General features: G+C 40.3%; 1 protein-coding gene across 3 annotated transcripts; it reads left to right on the top strand.

Annotated features, from left to right (window-relative positions):
- Positions 1-537: 537 nt before the first annotated feature.
- Enpp4 (ectonucleotide pyrophosphatase/phosphodiesterase 4) lies at positions 538-14235 on the top strand. 3 transcript variants are annotated; one of them, XM_063238781.1, is made up of 5 exons: positions 538-799; positions 1450-1531; positions 7482-8407; positions 9130-9300; positions 11040-14235. In XM_063238781.1, the coding sequence occupies exons 3-5, from the start codon at positions 7507-7509 to the stop codon at positions 11399-11401; spliced, it is 1434 nt and encodes a 477-aa protein (XP_063094851.1). In that variant the 5' UTR covers positions 538-799; positions 1450-1531; positions 7482-7506; the 3' UTR covers positions 11402-14235. The 3 variants fall into 3 exon arrangements, with proteins under 3 accessions (XP_063094851.1, XP_003473877.1, XP_005005411.1); XM_003473829.4 differs by having other exon boundaries at positions 539-799; positions 11037-14235; XM_005005354.3 differs by lacking the exon at positions 1450-1531 and having other exon boundaries at positions 539-799; positions 11037-14235.
- The last annotated feature ends 4051 nt before the right edge of the window (positions 14236-18286 follow it).

Raw genomic sequence — 18286 nt, 5'->3', positions numbered from 1 at the left:
CAAATCGAACTTGAAGATCTTAGCTGGCCTTTATTGGGATTCTATGAGTGGGCAACCACTGTTCTGCCCAGAAGCAAAGCTGGACTAACCGGTTTATGGAAGGATGGCCCCAACCTGGAGGAGAGCAGACAGAAAGAAAAGCTGCTATACCGGTGAAGGTGAACAAGCAGAAGGGACGTCCTGGCTGCTGTCTACACTTGCTCTTCTGGGGATCCAGTCTTGGCCCGGGACCCTGCAGGGCCCTAACCCCGGGCACATTTTAGGGAATGCGCGGAGAGTGACTTGGCTTGCTGCTTGCCTAAGGCTTTTAGGGATTTATCAGGTTCCAGGCCCCCGAAGGACACCTAACCTAGAGTTAAGAATGAGACGTGATGCGGACAAGATGTAGTACTTCGTCTGAATCAGCTTTGCTACGGCACCTGTCTCCAGGTGGCACATGCGTCCATCCAATCGGAAAGGGAGTTACAGCCGACGCCGTCTCCGACATCCAATAGCAGCAGGCGTCTCAGACTCTACCCTAGTAGTCCTAGCCTGCGGCGCCCTGCGGCTGCGCACAGTTGAGGTGCCCGCGGCGTAGGAACCTGGACGCCTATGACCAAGGCACGCGTATAGCGACTGTGCAGGCGCCGCCGGAGGAGGCGGCCTCGCCCCCTCGTAAGGGTCTCCTGCGCCACTGGTCACCACTGGCGCCGGGTTCCGCCGGGAAGCTGTAGCGGCAAGTGTGCACCTCTGTGGGCGCCGGGGTTTCAGAGAGAAGACCATCCTCCCTGGTCCACGGGATTTTACGGAAACCGAAATGGTGAGACCCGCGCCCTGTCTCCTGACGTAGGTGGGCACGTCCGGTGTGGGGTACCCAAAGGGGAGGCGGGGTGGACACGGACAGGGGTCGGAGGTCACGGGGTCAGAGGTTACGACTGCCTGAGGTGGGGTGGACTGGTGCGGTGTTCCGGACGGTGGGTTTGTGGTGGCCTCCTGGCTCCCGGCCCGGACTGCACCTGTTTGAGTAGCAGAACTTAGGTTAACTGCATATGTGTGTTTTGATAATCATACGTAAAACCGGTTTTCCGGCATATAAGCAGGCCAGACTGTGAGAGCTACCGTTTAAGTGCTTTTTATGGCTGGATACTGCGTTAAGTAAGCCCTGTGCAAACAACGCTTCCTTCCCTCGACCCAACAATCGCGTAAACTAACAGCGTCCTGTTTGGGACAGGGAAGTGCGGGGCACCCGTTGGAAATTGTGTCCAGGATCCTGCGGGGCGATGGCCAGGTGTGTGCAGTACACCACGCCCAGCCCTTAGGCCTTCTGGGAGCCCTAGTTCCTGGAGGAAATCACCTGATGATTTCGGGACTGTGGTTCTCTTGTCTTCCTTTCTTCCGGATTACTTCAAAATGTTTTAAGGAAATTTAAGAGCTTGAGAGTTCTCTTTTGTTTCTTCTCTCTCCTTTTAGTTACAAAATAAAATGTGCAAGAAATTCTGATGAAAACTCGAGGAGTACATGGAGAGGGGTGTCTCACTATGTAGAAAGTCAAGTAAGTGTAACTGTTTTGAAGGTGCTAGAAAATTTCATGTGCATCAGAAAATTGGAGAGTAATTCAGAATCCTAGAAATGAGAAAGTTTTTCGGGATATGGTTGTCTGAGCATAATCTTAGGGAAACAAAAAGTTGTGTTTATATACATGTTATTTTGAAGCTATGTCTATTACAGAACAGGTAGCATGCCACTAATAGTGACAATTGTCTTTCACCATATCCGTCCTGGACATCGCATGGGTTCACATGGGCTGTGAATGCCAGTGAGAATTGACAGACATGGTTTCTGTCCTGGCTGGAAAGTCATTTTAGAGGACGTAGGGGTGTTTTGTCCCCTGAATTGGAGGGTGGCACATTGTACATAGTTACTGTTGGAATGGGTCAGCTCTTTTTTTTCCCTTTGCTATATGTTTTTGGTGTGAAAAATTGCAGAATTTCTCTAGATATTTTATAACAGTTTCATTCCTTAAAGCTTGATTTTCATTATTTAAAAGTACTTGAGAATTTTCCACTGGTTGTTTGTTTATAGCTCAACACTAGCTGTTAGAGTGAAACAGAATGTGGTAATTTTAGACCCAGGCACTAACAAAAACAGCAGCCATTCTGGCAAGTGGAGTTCTGTTACTAGTTTGAAGGTTATTACTCAGTTTACTGAGGGCATGAAATTAGTAAGAGCTGATTGCAGTCATTGGAATTTAGCTGCATCATATGTAAAAGGAGATTAGACTAAATTGTTCATAATTTATTTTTAGTTTCATAGTAACGTTCTTCTGTCTGTCATGGTACAGATTTTTCCCCCCCTAATACAGCAGCTGTAACTAGAGTGAAAAAGGGGGACCAATTTTTAGAACCTATTTTATAACCTTTGAAAGTCTCCATTTTCTCCTCAATACTGAAGCTGGAGAAAATAGTACTGACTAAAATCATCTGTCCAGTAAGTGTGAGTGCACTTCCTGATCCCTTCTGGCTTCCGTCTTTAATCTTTCTGTTTTGTCTCCATGATGCAAGCTTGAAGACATAGGGGGGGTGTGTGTGTGTTTTATGGTGGTGTTTTGTATATTGAAAGTGGTATAAGACATTTTCATGCTAAAATATTTGGTATACAGAATTCATAGGATTTTTGAGGTATAGCAAGATGACAGAGACGTTCCCTGCTTTGTAGTAAGGCATTTAAGATTACAGTTTCACTTCTGCTTTTTAAAAAATAAAAATTTTATTGAGGTCTAAGTCATATATCATTCAGTTCACTCATTAGAAATGTACAGCTTTGTGGAGTTGTATGACCATCATCACAATCAATTTGAAAACATTTTTATCACACTTCCACCATCCCCTCCGCCAAAAGAACCGCATACCTTTCTACATTTATTTTTTGCAACATCTGGCCCTAGGTAACTCACATATTTTCTGTCTATAGATTTGCCCATTCTAGGCATTTCAGCTCAGTGGAATCATATCTAGGTGACCTTTTGTAACTGCACCTTTCACTTAGCATAAGGTTCCAAGGTTTATCCAAGTTGTAGCATATATTAGTTGCTAGGGCCAGGGACACAGCTCAGTGGCACAAGCACCTGCCTGGCAAGTGCAAAGCCTTGAGTTAAATTCCTAGTACAAAAAAAAAAAAAAAAAAAAAAGGATATTCTAGTACTTTATTCTTTCTCTCTCTCTCTCTCTCTCTCTCTCTCTCTCTCTCTCTCGCCAAATACCTTGTTTGGTAGCTTTGTCACATTTTGTTTAATCGTTTATTTGATTTGGTCTAGTTCTTGAGATAACCTTGCTGTGAATATTTGTGTACAAAATTTTGTATGGGTATCTGTTTTCATTTCTCAACAGCATATATCTGGTGGTAGAATTTCTGAGTCTTATAATAATTCTATACTTAACCATTTGAAGAATCTTTTGAATAATTTTTAAAGTAGCTGCACCATTTTACATTCCCACTAGCAATTACAAAGGCTCCAATTTCTCTGTATGCTCTTCAACATTTACTGTTACCTGTTTTTTAAATTTAATTATTCTATTAGGTATACAGTAGTGTCTTGTGGTTTTTGACTTGTATTTCTTTAGTGATGTTGAGCATTCATTTATGTACTTGTCCTCTGTGGTGTCTATGAGAGATGCCTTTTGAGATCTTTGGCTTATTTTTAAATTTGATTATGGGGCCAGGGATATAGCTCAGCAGCACAGTGCCTGCCTGGCAAGCTGGAAGTCTTGAGTTCAATTCCTGGTACCAAAAAAATTGATTATTTGCTATGACTGAATTATAACTGTTCTTTATTTATTATACACACAGTTCCCTCATCAGCTAGATAAATTATAGATAAATTGCAAATACTTTCTTCTAATTCTTGAGTTGTTTTTCCACTTATATGATGGTATCCTTTGAAGCCCAAAACTTTTTTTTAAAGGAAATCTAATTTTTTCTTTAATTACTTGTGGTTTTGATGTGATACCCACAAGATTTCATCTAATCCAAGGTTATGAAGAGTTGATTCTGTCTTTTCCTCTAAAAGCTTTATAGCTGTCACTCTTAATTTAGATCTGGGGTCAATTTTGAGCCAATTCTTATGCATGTTAGGAGGTGGGTGCTCTCTTTCTTCTGCAGGTGGATCACTAGTTGTCTTTGCACCATTGGTTAAATTGTCTTGACACTTTCTACTCCTAGAGCTTACTTGATTGGAAAAGTTGTTGACATCCTGTGATGCCCCATTTGTAGTAATTTCTCTAAGGGCTTAGTTTTGAGAAAATACTACATTGTATGAATCTTAAGGACCATGTTACAAGGAAGCCTTGATGTTGTAGAACAAAGTTGATTTAGCCTGTGTTTTCCTTGCCTGATTCATTATTTTGATTATGTAGCCCTGTCTTGAGTGTTTGCTATTTGAAAAGTATAAAGCAGTTTTTCTCCTACTACATTGCGTGTGCATATATTTTTGCATTATGGACTTAGTTATATTAGATATTTGTTGAATATGACCTATTTCAGAAATGACCTAAAAGTATCTGGGCAACACTTCATGTTTAGAAAGTAATTTTTTGATGTTCTAGAAGCACAAACTATTATGGAAGAGCTGTTATAGGTCACCTGTAGGTTACCATGTCCATTCACCATGACTCAGTGTAACAATTATCATTAATCATGGTAACCTACAGGTGACCTATAACAGATCTGGGAGCGTGATGTCGTACCCATTCTGTCATTCATCCAGTTGGATTTGGCTACAGAGTGGTTTTTACAGTGAGATTGCATGGGAATGTAGAATGGTTACTCAGGCGAAGAGCCAGGCAAGTAAATAATGTTTTTAAAAATAAATTTGCAACTGTCTTTTCCCCTTGAAAAGATACTGCCATCTCCTTGCTGTTTTAAATTTGTTCTGTTAATGGAAACAAATATTTGAGTGAAAAGAAATAGCTGTGTTCAGAGGCACTGAACTAAATTCCCAGCCCTTTTTATTTTTATTTTGAGATAGGGTTTTGCTAAGCTGCCCCGCCTGGCTTCTGACCTGCAATTCTCCTGCATCAGCTTCCCAAGAAGCTGAGGTGACCACACCCAGCTTACTCCAAGTTTTCATGGAGACCTGCCTGCCTTTGACAGAAGTTTTAAAATTGCCAAAACCTAGAACATAAGCCCACATAATATGTTGTTTGACTGAGCCCGGTTCAGACTGACTGAGGCAGGAGTTAGGTTGTGTATAAACACTGTGGCACAGAACTCAAAACAGTGAATTTAAGGGAAGGAGCCCTGTCTAGATTCTCACAGCTGGAATTGTTGAGCTGTGGTCTGGCTGTGTCTGTGTGATCTGTCTTTTGTGCTCTGGGATTCTTCTGGTTTCTTGGAATGCACCAATGACAGATATTCTGTGCCCCACACTCAGAAAGTTGCTATCGCAGATTAAAATGGTAGAGGTTTTGCAGACCCAGAGATGCTCACAAATTCTGGTCTTTGATCTTCAGAACTTTAAGCCATTGTTTTTCAGAGGCGTTACACCTTTGATCCATGAGTAGCTGACTGGCCACTATACCACAGATCAAAAGAGAAAAGTCAGCCATTGGGTAATTGCAGTGTGGTTGGAAAAAGAATCCACAGTAAGTGGCTTGCGATTGTAATTATCCTGTTGGTAGTCAGCTGCTGTCTGAGCCCTGTACCTCACCACCTAACCAGCGTCTTCTCACTCTGAAATAGTGACACCCACTTCTCAGTCTGACCACAGCCTTTGCAGCTTTGCCTGGCTTCACACATCTGTTCTTTGAGTCCATCAGAACCCCCAGGCCATTTCTCCCACATCCACCGGCCAACCCCTGGGCTGCAGCTCTAGTCTCTAGCAGCATCTTCAGCATAGGCGGCCTTCCACTTTTGGCAGTGTCTCAAGCCTGGTAGGGGTAGAGTCAGCTTTCTGCTCTGTTCACGTCTGTGTCTGTGCCAGGGCCTCTGGGTTGGGAGGAAGAACAGTGTCCCTAACGAACCTGCATCCCTATTTTCGCTCTCTTCCTGCACTGACCACTGCAGGCCTTCCCTACTCTGCAGACCTCTGACCCGTCTATCACCCTGCTCCCTTTCAGTAGCTGACCTGGAGAAGGCAGTGCCACCAGTCCCAGCCTCAAACCTGTCAGCGGACCAAGCCTTCCCCTCCTCTTCTGTAACAGTGGAAAGGGCACTTTGCACGTCTACAGTGCAGCATTCCACCTAAATCTTACATACTTTTGTCTGTTTCTATTTTATTTTATTTTATTTTTTGTGATACTGGAATTGAAGCCAGGATCTCATGCATGCCAGGCAACCACTCCACAATTGAACTGTACCCTCAGAACCATTTTATTTTGTTTTGGGACAAGGTCTGCTTATGTTGCGCAGGTTGGTTTTGAGTTTGTGATCCTGCTGCCTCAGCGTCTCAAGCAGCTGGGACTGAAGGTGTGCATGGTTGCACCTGAATATATATTCTGTCTTCCTGGAGACCAAACAGGATGGAGTGCGATGGTTGTTTAATTGATGAATTGTTTTTAAAAAGAATGATTTAGAGATACCTCTGAACCTGGATTTTTAAGAAGAGTTAAGTCTTTGACAGTAAAATGGCAATTTAAGAAGGAGGAGATGATGAAATTTATTTCACTGGCTGTTGCATGTCTTCAGAAGTCTCTGTGGCATCCATGTTCCTGCTGACTTACTTACAGGTCACTGTCATTTGAATACTGGGGTAGATGGAGATTGAGTTGAGACCTTTTTCGCAAACAGCTCCTTTCTTCCTTCCTCCTTCCCTTTTCTTTCATCCTCCTTTCTTTTTTTCTTCCTTCTTTCTTCCTCTCTCTGTTTTTTTTTTTTTTTCCGAGTATAGGGCCTGAACCCAGGGCCTTCTCACTGAGCTACATACCCAGCACTCTGCTTTTTCAGTTTTTACTTTCAGACACATCTTGCTAAATTGCCTAGGCTGGACTTGCGCTTGCAGATCTTCCTGCCTCAGCTTTGCAGGTACCAGCTTTACAGGTGTGTGCCCTTATACCCTGCTGTATTTTATTTCTCATTCCCCCTTTTCTGCCAGTGTTTTCCAGTAAGGACTACAGTTGAGCTGATGTGATCAGATTTCCACCAACTATTTCTGTGGGTGAAAGGGAACTATAGGATTCTATTCAGAGAAAATAATCTGTGTGCGTGGAACCACTGAAAACTTGGTATTATTCGTATTCTGTACAGAAAAATCAGTTTTTCTTCATTTGTTCTAAGCTGAAGGGACAATTTTTGCTTCTGTGGGCAAGCACAGCAGCCATGTAGGAGTATTTATGGGGGCAGGGAAAGGCACTTTCCCCCTTCATCGTAAGGAACATGTCTCAAGGAAGTGGGGCAGTACACAGGCCATTCGTGTCCACACCAACCTTAGCTTATTTAAATGCATCTAAATTTTAAATGAATGTATGTAGTTCTGACATGTAAAGTTTATGAGTATTGGTTCTCTGCAGGCTGTACTTCTGAAACTTAACAAGCATGCAACAGCACAACTACTTACGGCTGTGTGTCCTGTCCAGGAGCCCTGATCACTGTCCCTGCTGCATCTCCACAATGACATTCTTCGCACTGCTCATGTTTTCCGGCCTCATGACTGGCTGTACAGGGAACTCTTCCTATAGTTTGCCACCCAGGCTGCTGCTGGTGTCCTTCGATGGCTTCAGAGCTGACTATCTGCAGAACTATGAATTCCCTCACCTCCAGAATTTTATTAAAGAAGGTGTCTTGGTAGAACATGTTAAAAATGTTTTTATCACGAAAACATTCCCAAACCACTACAGCATAGTGACAGGCTTGTATGAGGAAAGCCACGGCATCATAGCCAATTCCATGTATGACTCAGTCACAAAGAAACATTTTTCTGACTTCAATGACAAAGACCCTTTCTGGTGGAATGAGGCGATCCCTATCTGGGTGACAAACCAGCTTCAGGAGAATAGGTCGAGCGCTGCTGCTATGTGGCCTGGCACTGACGTGGCCATTTACAATGCCACTCCTTCCTATTTTATGAATTACAGCCCCTCGGTGACTTTTAAGGAGAGGCTAAACAACATCACCACGTGGCTCAGCACTTCCAGCCCACCGGTCACCTTTGCCACACTCTATTGGGAGGAACCAGACGCAAGCGGCCACAAATACGGACCTGAAGATAAAGAAAGCATGCGCCGAGTACTGAAGGAAGTTGATGATCATATCGGTGACCTGGTCCAGAAACTCAAAATGTTGGGATTGTGGGAAAGTCTCAACGTTATCATTACAAGTGACCATGGGATGGCTCAGTGTTCTGAGAGCAGATTGATAAACTTGGATCTCTGCATTAGTCGTTCCGACTACAGCCTCATAGATCTGACCCCTGTGGCTGCAATACTTCCCAAAATAAGTAAGTGAACTTTTAGCCGGTATCGCTGTTACCTGAGCGGGGCGTTGACCATGGAGGGAGGGTGTATGGAAAAGTGCCACTCTGGCTCCCTGTGGCCTGGGACCTGTATACCCACTCACTTTGGGTGCTCTCCCGAATGTACACGGTGTGAGCAGTTGGTGTACGGATTAGGTCTGAAGTGCCTTTTCCTCGGGATCTTGTATTTCTCAACTATCTACACTAAGGGAAAAGAAATTTTTGTCCTTAACATGTTTGCAATAAAACTAGTTGCTGTCTTGCTGCCGAGAGGCTGTTTTCAGCATGTCACGTTCCTGCAGGCTTGAATGTCCAGTGGTACCTGTGTGATTCGATTCTGTTCTACCCCTTGTTGTCCACGCCACCTGATGGGATAGTTACGCCAGTGCCACTCGTGGTTCAAGCCAGCAGGAATATGTTAAAAAAATCTTTGATTTTTGTGTAAAACATGTTTTTCTTTCAACGCTAGAATTAGTAATTAGTTGTAATACATAGTTTCTGTTTACTTAGAAGCTCCATGTGAAAGTAGTACCCATTCTGTACAAGTGATGAAATATGTGAGTGTCCTTCCCCAGCACAGTGACAGAACCATTCGCAGCTGTTTTATGAATTAAAAGTGGTTTAATACTGACATTGTCCAACATTTATTTCTAGTTAAGCATACTTTTCCTTATCAGGCAACCATGTTTTTTTTCCTGTTTTTATAGATATAACAGAAGTTTATGACAAATTAAAAAATTGTAGCCCTCACCTGAATGTTTATCTCAAAGAAGATATTCCTAACAGATTTCATTATCAACATAATGATCGAATCCAGCCTATTATTTTAGTTGCTGATGAAGGGTGGACAATTGTACAAAATAAATCATTATCAAAATGTAAGTATTTAAGCTATTTCTGTTGCATCCTAGGGGTCCACCATACATTGTATTGTTAGGATAATTTGATTCAGATATGTTTGCACAGGATTATTGGTTACTATTACTAATATTTGATAGCAGTGTACAGTAACCACAGTTTCATTCTTAGATTATTAGGATGGGGAAGGTTAGAAGTATAGTTTTACTTCCTCACCAAAACTGTGGTTACTGTCACTAACTTTCAAGATTGTTTCTCTTAATTTGTAGAAAATAAAGAGGAAGTAAAGAAGCAAAGCTCAGAGGGAGACTACCTACTTCATATTCTTTTTCTAGTGTGTGTTAAAAATTGTTCAGTAAGCGTGAGTCTTTCCTCAGTAACAAAATCATTTCCTTGATTTCCTGTATTTAGCTCTATATTTTCTATATTTAAACCACTGAGCAAGCACCAGAAAATAAACAAAAAAATCCACCAATAAACAAGATAGAACTAGCAACTTTTCCCCTAAAACTGAATGTATGGATCTTCCTCCATAGAAGCTAATTTTTCTGAATTTATGTTCAGTTTTAATACTTTCTTTCAACCTGATGTTTATGCTTTTCTCCATACACTTTTTTTGAAGGGCCAGATGGTAAATATTTTAGGTGTTGTGGGCCAGCTGGTTTCTGAGCTGCTCTCGTAGCACACATGCGTGTTGACTGCTCCCGTGAACACTGGTTTACACAAACATACACCGGAGTTTGCAGACACCACTGCATCAAGGACAAGACAGGCAGTTAGTGGAGTCTGTATATTATTTATCTTGATATCCTATATACTTAGTGTTGCAAACCTATAAAATACAGGAAGGATAACAAAAGCATTGCATAATCCCTAGATATAGAGATAGACAAGTACCACAGGAGTTTCTTCCTCCTTGCCCTCTATTATTTATATATGCAGATTGTATTATTGAGATCACTATACCTGTTCTTTTTGTCATACTGATCACATGTTACTTTTATTATGAAATGTTTCAAGTACAGTTAAAGAGTAACAAACACCAATACTTAACTATGCAGTTATCTTTACTTAATAGGAAAGTGAAAATGTATTAAATGCAACTGAGGTACACAAAAAGACAACATTTATTGAAATAAAGCTAAAATCAGGACTTTGGTATTGGAGCTTGGTCAAGGACCTGTTTATCCTGTTTTTCTCTGAGTCAGATCTTCATGTGGGTCCCAAGTCGGCGTCATCTGCTTTCATTACACAGTCAGTACAAGAGCCTCTTGTATGGAGTCTGAATCTGACCCCCCAGGGGCGTGGTGTGCCTGTTTTGCATTCTGCCCTCTAGCTCTTATCACAGGAGCACCCGGAGGAGGCTGGGTCTTGTCTCTCCCCAGGCGAGCAGGACCCTTGGTCTCACGTATCACTGGTGTTCCACAGTGAATTGTGCAGATAGTGGTACAAGACTAGAGGTGGAGTCGGGAGGGCGAGGCTGAGAAGTGAGAGCGTCCACTTGAGAGCTAGGGTTAGCAATCCGAGGTCAGACCCCGGGAGGAGGGTGCATGTGAAACGGGGAGCACGGCTGAGCCGAAGGAAAGGCGTATTTTTTTTAAACTCTGGCTTCTGTCTGGTGCAGCTAGTCAGAATCATAGTGGATAGGAGTTATGCTGAATGTATAAAGCTATATACAACTTACGAAATGAGTGTATCCCTGAAGCAAGTTACTTTGTAATAAGGCTGATCTTACAGCATTTTGTTCTTTTCTCAGTAGGTGACCATGGCTATGATAATTCTTTGCCTGCTATGCATCCGTTTCTTGCTGCCCATGGCCCTGCCTTTCACAGAGGCTACAAGCAGAGCACCATGAACATTGTGGATATTTACCCAATGATGTGTCACATCCTGGGGTTAAAACCGCAGCCCAATAATGGAACCCTTGGGCACACCAAGTGCTTACTAGTGGACCAGTGGTGCATTCATCTTCCAGAAGCCATTGGAATTGTCATCGGCGCGCTGTTGGTGTTGACCACGCTCACTTGCCTCATAATCTTCATGCAGAACAGACTGTCTGCACCCCGCCCCTTTTCCCGACTTCAGCTACAAGATGATGATGATGATCCTTTAATTGAATAGCAGGCTGGGGTTCCTACCAGGTGTCAGGTGTCTTTGATCAGTCTCAAAACTAAAGAATAGTGTTAAAACCATTAAAAAGTGTGCTTTGAAAGACAGCTTAGACCAGGCATGCTAAAAGTGTTTTTTGTGTTTCCTTGGGCTTTGTTTTGGGTGCATCACTAATACAAACAACCCTGACTATAGTAAAGTTGCTAGTAAATCAGTTAACACCATCTGTTTCTCTAAGTAGCTTTTCCAGAGAAATATACCACCTTTTTTTTTTTCTGTGAAGATGATACATCTTTAAATGAAAATATACCAAAGTTTAGTAGGTACATTTTTCTAATAAATTTATATATTTGTAAATTGAAACAATTGTGAATTTTGTGTATCAGATAGGAGAAACTTTCTATATTTTTATAGTTACCTTTAACACGTTCATAGTGGGCCATGATTCTGTCTTGCTGCTGGGTGTCTCTGAACCACTGTGGTATGTGCATGACTGTGCCATTAGGCCACATGGATCAGTCCCATCGGATGGTATAAGCTGCCTGGGACAGTTGTGCATATACTACTGGTGGTTCAAGCCAGCTGGAATGTGTTATTCAGTTTTTATGCCAAGTAAACCCTTGAGGTGGGAAATTCTGTGATGGTTAATCAAACTGGTTAGCCAGGCCCCTCCAAAAATCTGGCATATGAAGAAACCACTTTAAGAAAAGCTATGAAAAGATGAATGAAACCATCAGCACCATGTGATACAAACCTCACGTGGCACAAGACCTTGTATCTTTATTAAGATGCTCAGGCCTTTAAAGTCTCAAAGTTGAATCTTTTGAAGATTATTGTAATAAAATCAGAAGGAAGTAGAGGAAATGCCATTCTCTATTTGTGTTGAGTATATGTGTGTGTGTGTGTGTGTGTGTGTGAGTGTGAGTGTGTATGTGTGTGCATGCAGCTCTTCTGTGACTTGCTGTAGGAGGCCCCAGGGGTCTAGAACACAGCTCTCAGGAAAGGTTATTTTTTGCACTGTATATTTATTTACTTCTTCCTAACTCACAAATTAAGATCATAATTTTAAAAACTCATGAATTTTTGTTATCTTTTCTACCTTTCTCCTGTTGTTTATTGTATCCAAGACTGAAGTATCCAAGTGCTGTAGAAAATGTATGACCTGAATACAAATCTGATTTTGATTGTGTCAAAATAATGATGAGAGATTTCTGTAGTTACCTGTGGGGCTTTTTATCTTACGTTTTAGACAATAGAGCAGCAAAGAAATCTGAAGTGAAATTTAGTGTCTTTGGATCTTTGCACCATTCATGTGTGAAGTGGTGGAATAGCCTCATGCCGACTGTGTCGTTGGATACCTGGTTCACAAGCTTAGTAACTGGTTTTCACATACAGAGCTAATCTACAGGAAGGGTACAGCCCAGGCATATGTTAATTACTGTAGTGTTAGTTATCCAGGATGGCACATAACTAGTGGGTCACTGCTAACTTCCTCAGCCAGATATCTGTTACATTTGGAGTTTAGGGGGGCATTTCTGTACCCCACATAAAGAATCCATGCTACTGGTCATAAACTTAGCATATGAAGTGCACTAGGCCACTGATTGCTTTGGAGTAAAGTCTCAGATTTTTGTCTTCATGTGCAGTTACAATAAAGGTAAACAGTTAATCTAAATAAAATAGAAAATTTCCTTTCTACTGTAGTTCCTTTTTAAAAAATGAACTGCCACATTCCAAGTCTTTTTTTTAATGGCAGACATTTTCAGAACATAACAGTGGAATATTTGATATTAGTGGATCTTCTCTTTGGGACAGTTTCAGTAATTGCATCAGCTTGATCAATGGTTGTGAGATTTAGAAATCTATTTGCAAGCTGTCTAGCTGGGAGTGGATTTGGTGTAGAATGGGATGAGCCAGATGTCCAGGCAGGGTCTTAACTCTTCTGCAGGACTTTTACCTCTTTATCTTTTCATTTTGTTCTCAAAAGGTTAAATTAGGTAACCTTAATTTTAATTAAGTTTATTTAGGGAAATATTTTGATGAGATAAAATATTATTTGTTTAAACAGAGATAATTGTATCATTATGTTAAACATGGTATTAATTCACTAGTCTCTTTAAGAACATTATCACAGCCAGTGTTTCCTATAGTGACTGAGAAATCTTTTAGTAAAAGGGGTAGCTTCTGGCTCTGTGCATCTTGTTAAGTGATTGTTAACTCCTGTGCCGTTGTATTTCTGGGAAGTGGGAAGGGTTTGGCGCCAGTCAAGTGTTCACTGTTCATACCACAGTACTCAGAGGTAGTAGGAAAGTTGATTTGTTTTTGTTAATTCAGTGAGTGAATTCAGAGAACAAATGTGTTTAATTGTGCTGCTTTTATTAACGTATAAGTTTTGTGGCAAACAGCAATAGAATAAAAATACTTCAATGCCTTGTGCTCTAGGCTTTGTAGTGTTACTGATTAGGCTTCCTTTAAGAGTTCACAAGTGAGTTACTGGAACATTGAAGAATTAAAATTCCTTTGCACTGTTCTTTGATGTTTACTTCCTTTGCCTGTGTCTTGTATAGTTCAAGCAAGATTATGTTTAATTCCTTTTATTTGTAGGGTTTTGCTGTATTGTTAATATATAAGATTACAAATGAAGGACAGCAATTAGATGTCTAACTATGTATTTATTGTTAATTCGTAAGACAGAGTGTAAATAAAAATAAATGCTTCAAAGAAAATCATAAGTAGTGCCTTAAAGGAAAATAAGTCTTGACTATATTGTTGGAGTTCATAGCTAATGACTGTGCTTGTGATTTAAAAAGTTATGTGAATAAAGTCTACTGAAAAATTTTACTATATTTTGTGTAAAAGTGCACTGTCATCAATGATTTTTAAATTTATCACCTTTTGGCAGAATGTATTGTTGAGACTAATAATTTCGTGAAATTTTTCATAAGCATTTATCACAGATCTTTTTAAAATATAAACAGATTTAAAGATATAACATTTAACCAAAATTTTGACATATGGAGTCCAGCATGAGGTTATCATTGGAAAAAAAGTCAAGATAAATTTGCAGACCCTCTGAACTGTCATTTATTGCCTTACAAGAAGAGAAGTTTTATAAGCTTATTATAAAACAAAGTTATGATATTTAAACTCTGTCATGTAGCCATGGGCATTTAATGACTTAAATAAATACAGTCAGTGAAACTGTCTCCCATGGGCAGGAATTGATTTGCTGCTTTTTCATTCAGTGAACAATGGTAGGAACTGTGGGAATACAGAACAATAAAACGTGCTGTTTTCACTCTGAACGAGAGTTGGCTGAAAGTAGAGAACCTGCAGCTTCCTTGTGTCTGCTTAGGGTTGAGCTCCTGCTTCTGAGACCCTGGCTCCGGAACCCTTTTCCAGACCTGTGCCTCCTGCAGTCAGCGCTGGCCCTGCCTCTCCCACCTGCATCCTGGGACACAGTTGGTCCTGCTCTGCTATCATACGACTGGTATGTGTGTGTGTACAGACCATTGTGAGTGCGGAGACTACCGGTCCTCTGACTCTCATCCTGTAGGAAGAGCTCGCCTGACAGGCAAGCACAGTCTGTATCACAGCAAGCCAAATGCTGTCTGGGCTGCTGCCTTCCCGAGTGTCTTCTAATTCTTTGAGCCCTGAAATCTGATTTCATATTAATAGATTGAATGTGATGCTGACTTCCTGACTGCTGTGTGATGATGACACACAGGCACATAAACATCTCTGTATCTCCCTCTGCAGGAGAAATCTGAGTTGCTACTCACCTGATCACTAGGTTTTCATACCTACTATTCTCAGCCTCACTACCGTAGACTAGAGCAAGGTAAAGCACCCACTGGAACCAGCCACCAAGCAAATAGCAATGTCTGCAAGCTTTACTTGCATACTTACAGAAAGGTTCCAGCAGGGCAGAACCAGTGCTGCCTGGGGCATTGTGGAATTGTGCATGGCAGAAGGTAAGTGGCTTTCTACTCAGAATCTTTGTGAGCCTTCCGCATACCCTGTGTTTCATTCTTTTTTTTTTTTTTGTCTTTTTCCTTTTCATCGGTACCAGGGATCGAACTCATGACTACCTGCTTGCAAGGCAGGCGCTTATGCCGCTGAGCTAAATCCCCAGCCCCCCGTGTTTCATTCTTAAAAGGACATGTAGGAAGTTCCTCGGTGCAGAACTCTGCCTCTACCTATGAACAAAAATCCTTCACAATGTATTATCTAATGAAACTCAGCAACCTTTCAAAAGGATAATGTGCATAAGGGGAGTTTGTTACAATGATGTGACATTAGCTTGATTGCTGAAAAATTAATGTTATTCTCTGTTTCAGAAAGATAACATGGAAAAGCACAGGAGAACTCAAACTCCTGTATCATTTGAAGTACAGACTTTATTTTTTATTTTATTTTTTAAAAATTTTATTTAAGGAGAAAAAAGAAAAAAAACAAAAAGGGTACAAGTTACACAGAATTTCAGAAAAAATAAACAGTAGGAAATCACTAGTTAATTACATATTGTCATCTTAGAAATAATTGTTCAAGTTACAAAATTAAAGCATATAGAGGGGACTTTCAAACAGTGAGACTGCAAACAGTTTTGTTCAATGATCCAACAAAACTCAGTAATATGGTTATCTATCTTATACACTTAAATATATATGCAGTTATATCTTTTAGAGAACTTTCTTTTCCTTTCTTTTGTACAATGACAATTACACATTTTGGGTTTTATTACTCCCACAGTTCTTATTACTTTTTTTTTTGAAGAAAGTAAAACCAAATGTGACATACCAGGACAGAGTCAGTCAAGTCAAAAGGATGGACATAATACATAATGTAAAAACAAAATACAAGGTGATCAACAATGGTTACCATAATGCCTCTTATCTTAAAAAGAATTGCCTATATCATCAATTATAATAAAATTGAACAAAACGGTAAAGAATAAGACCAATAAAACCAAAACATTGGAGACATTAGAGGACTTCAAAAGAAGATAATAGTCAACCAGAATGGGCATCACAATGAATCATATTGTCGTCATAGTTGTTGCCTATACTTTCAAACTTGGTACTATCAAGCATAACAGAATAGAGGAAAATCAGTCACAACAAGATGGTGAGAGCAATACAGAGTTTCAAATCAAGTTAATAGGAAATGAAAGTGGGTTACTATAATATGTCCTGCTATTTTAAATTTATTTTTCCCTTAAAAGGATAAAAATGAAAAAGTAGATAATAAAAAGGAGATTGAGATAAAAAAAGAGGGCATAACAACAGCACAGCACAGGTCAAAACATAGCCATTTAAGCAAAATAGTGTTTCACCACAAGATAATCTTGACATAATAGTAGTTGCCATAGTGTCTCTTCCCTTAAAATCTTTGGGTATAACTTCATATACTGTAGCATCAAACATATCAAGACAATGTAAAACCGTTCAAGAGAATGACAGTATTACAGGGTATTTAGAATCAACTAACAGAAAATGAACAATGGTTTCTGTATAATCTCCTTGTCTACAAAAGTTTTTGTTTATATTATCACATATAATAAAATCCAATAAGATACAACACGTTAAAACCGATGGAGACAGAAGAACAAAAGCTTGGTGGGACTTCAAAACAAGAGGATATTAAATCAGCACTACCTATTATGATGTCTTGTTTTCTCCAAAATGGCTGTTCCTACCATCCAACCTTCTCTGCCTCATTTCTGTTGAACTCTTTTTCTGTCATTAGTTGTCAGTTTGTCCTCTTCATTTCGTTTTCTGATCCATTCATTGTGGCCACTCTGCCACTGTTTCTAGAATCTTGGTATTTTTAATTTTTAGAATATCCTGCAGTAATCTCTGTAGAGTTGAATTGGTGGTTGCAAATTCCCCTAGTTCCTCTTTATCCTGGAAGCACCTTTTTTTCCCATCAATTTCTAGGGGCAGTTGTGCAGGATATATCAATCTTGGCTGGAGGTCATTATCTTGCAAAGCTTGAATTATTTCCCCCCTATGCTCTTCGTGATTTGATGGTTTGTGCCGAGAAGTCTGCTGTAATTCTGATGGGTGTTCCCTTGTAAGTGATCTGTTTCTTGTCTCTGACGGCTTTTAATATTCTGTTCTTAAATTGGATTTCTGGAATTTTGATTATTATATGCCTGGGTGTAGCTCTGTTTGGGTTGTAGGTGGCTGGGGTCCTGTATGCCTCATACATCTGAGTATCTTTACCTTTTGCTAAATTAGGGAAATTCTCCTGGATTATTTCTGTGAATAGCTTTTGTAGTTCATTTGTTTGAGTCCCTACTTCTTCTTTTATGTTAATTCTTAAGTTATAGATCCTCTTGTCATCTTCTAGTCTTTGTATTATTGCTGTTTGTTTTCTTGTTATTTTTAAGAAGTTTTTCATTTCATGCTCCCACCTTACAAATCTGTCCTCCAGTTCTGATAATCTATCCTTAGTTTCTTTCAAGCTGTTATGCCAGCCTTCAATAGAGTTTTTAGTTTCCTGGTAATCTCTTTGAACCTGCTTCATGTATTCTATGTTTTCTCTATTTTCTCCATCAAACAATTCTCCCCTTTTTTTCTGTTCTTCCATTCCACCATCTGTTTTTTCTTGGGTGGTGCTTAGCACTTCTCTAACTATTCTACTTATTTCTTGCTTTATTTCATTAAATACTTCATTTTTGAACTCATCTATGAGGCTCCTGAGATACTGCTTTATGTCTATTGGTGCCATGTCTGATATTGCATGTTTTCTGTCTTCATTCTCTTTTGCATTTACCTTTCTTGGATCAGTGTTCTCAGGATTGGGGACTGAGGACCCTTTCTTGTTGCTCCCTTTACCCATACTTTTTGTTCCTTCCATACAAGCGTATGTAGGAGGCCCAGTTTTTTTTTT

Source organism: Cavia porcellus, unplaced genomic scaffold (genome assembly GCF_034190915.1).
Source record: "Cavia porcellus strain 051 isolate PalLab524CR breed Dunkin Hartley unplaced genomic scaffold, mCavPor4.1 scaffold_28, whole genome shotgun sequence".
NCBI classification, from domain to species: domain Eukaryota; kingdom Metazoa; phylum Chordata; class Mammalia; order Rodentia; family Caviidae; genus Cavia; species Cavia porcellus.
The sequence above is the reverse complement of the archived record's forward strand: the minus strand, read 5'-3'. Positions and strand labels throughout refer to the sequence as shown.

Excerpts from the sequence above, each read along its gene's own strand:
- Enpp4 (XM_005005354.3), top strand. The coding sequence starts at position 7,507 with ATGCAACAGCACAACTACTTACGGCTGTGTGTCCTGTCCAGGAGCCCT. Across the intron at positions 8,408-9,129 it reads TGCAATACTTCCCAAAATAA|ATATAACAGAAGTTTATGAC; the intron begins GTAAGTGAACTT and ends CTGTTTTTATAG. Across the intron at positions 9,301-11,036 it reads AAATAAATCATTATCAAAAT|TAGGTGACCATGGCTATGAT; the intron begins GTAAGTATTTAA and ends TTCTTTTCTCAG.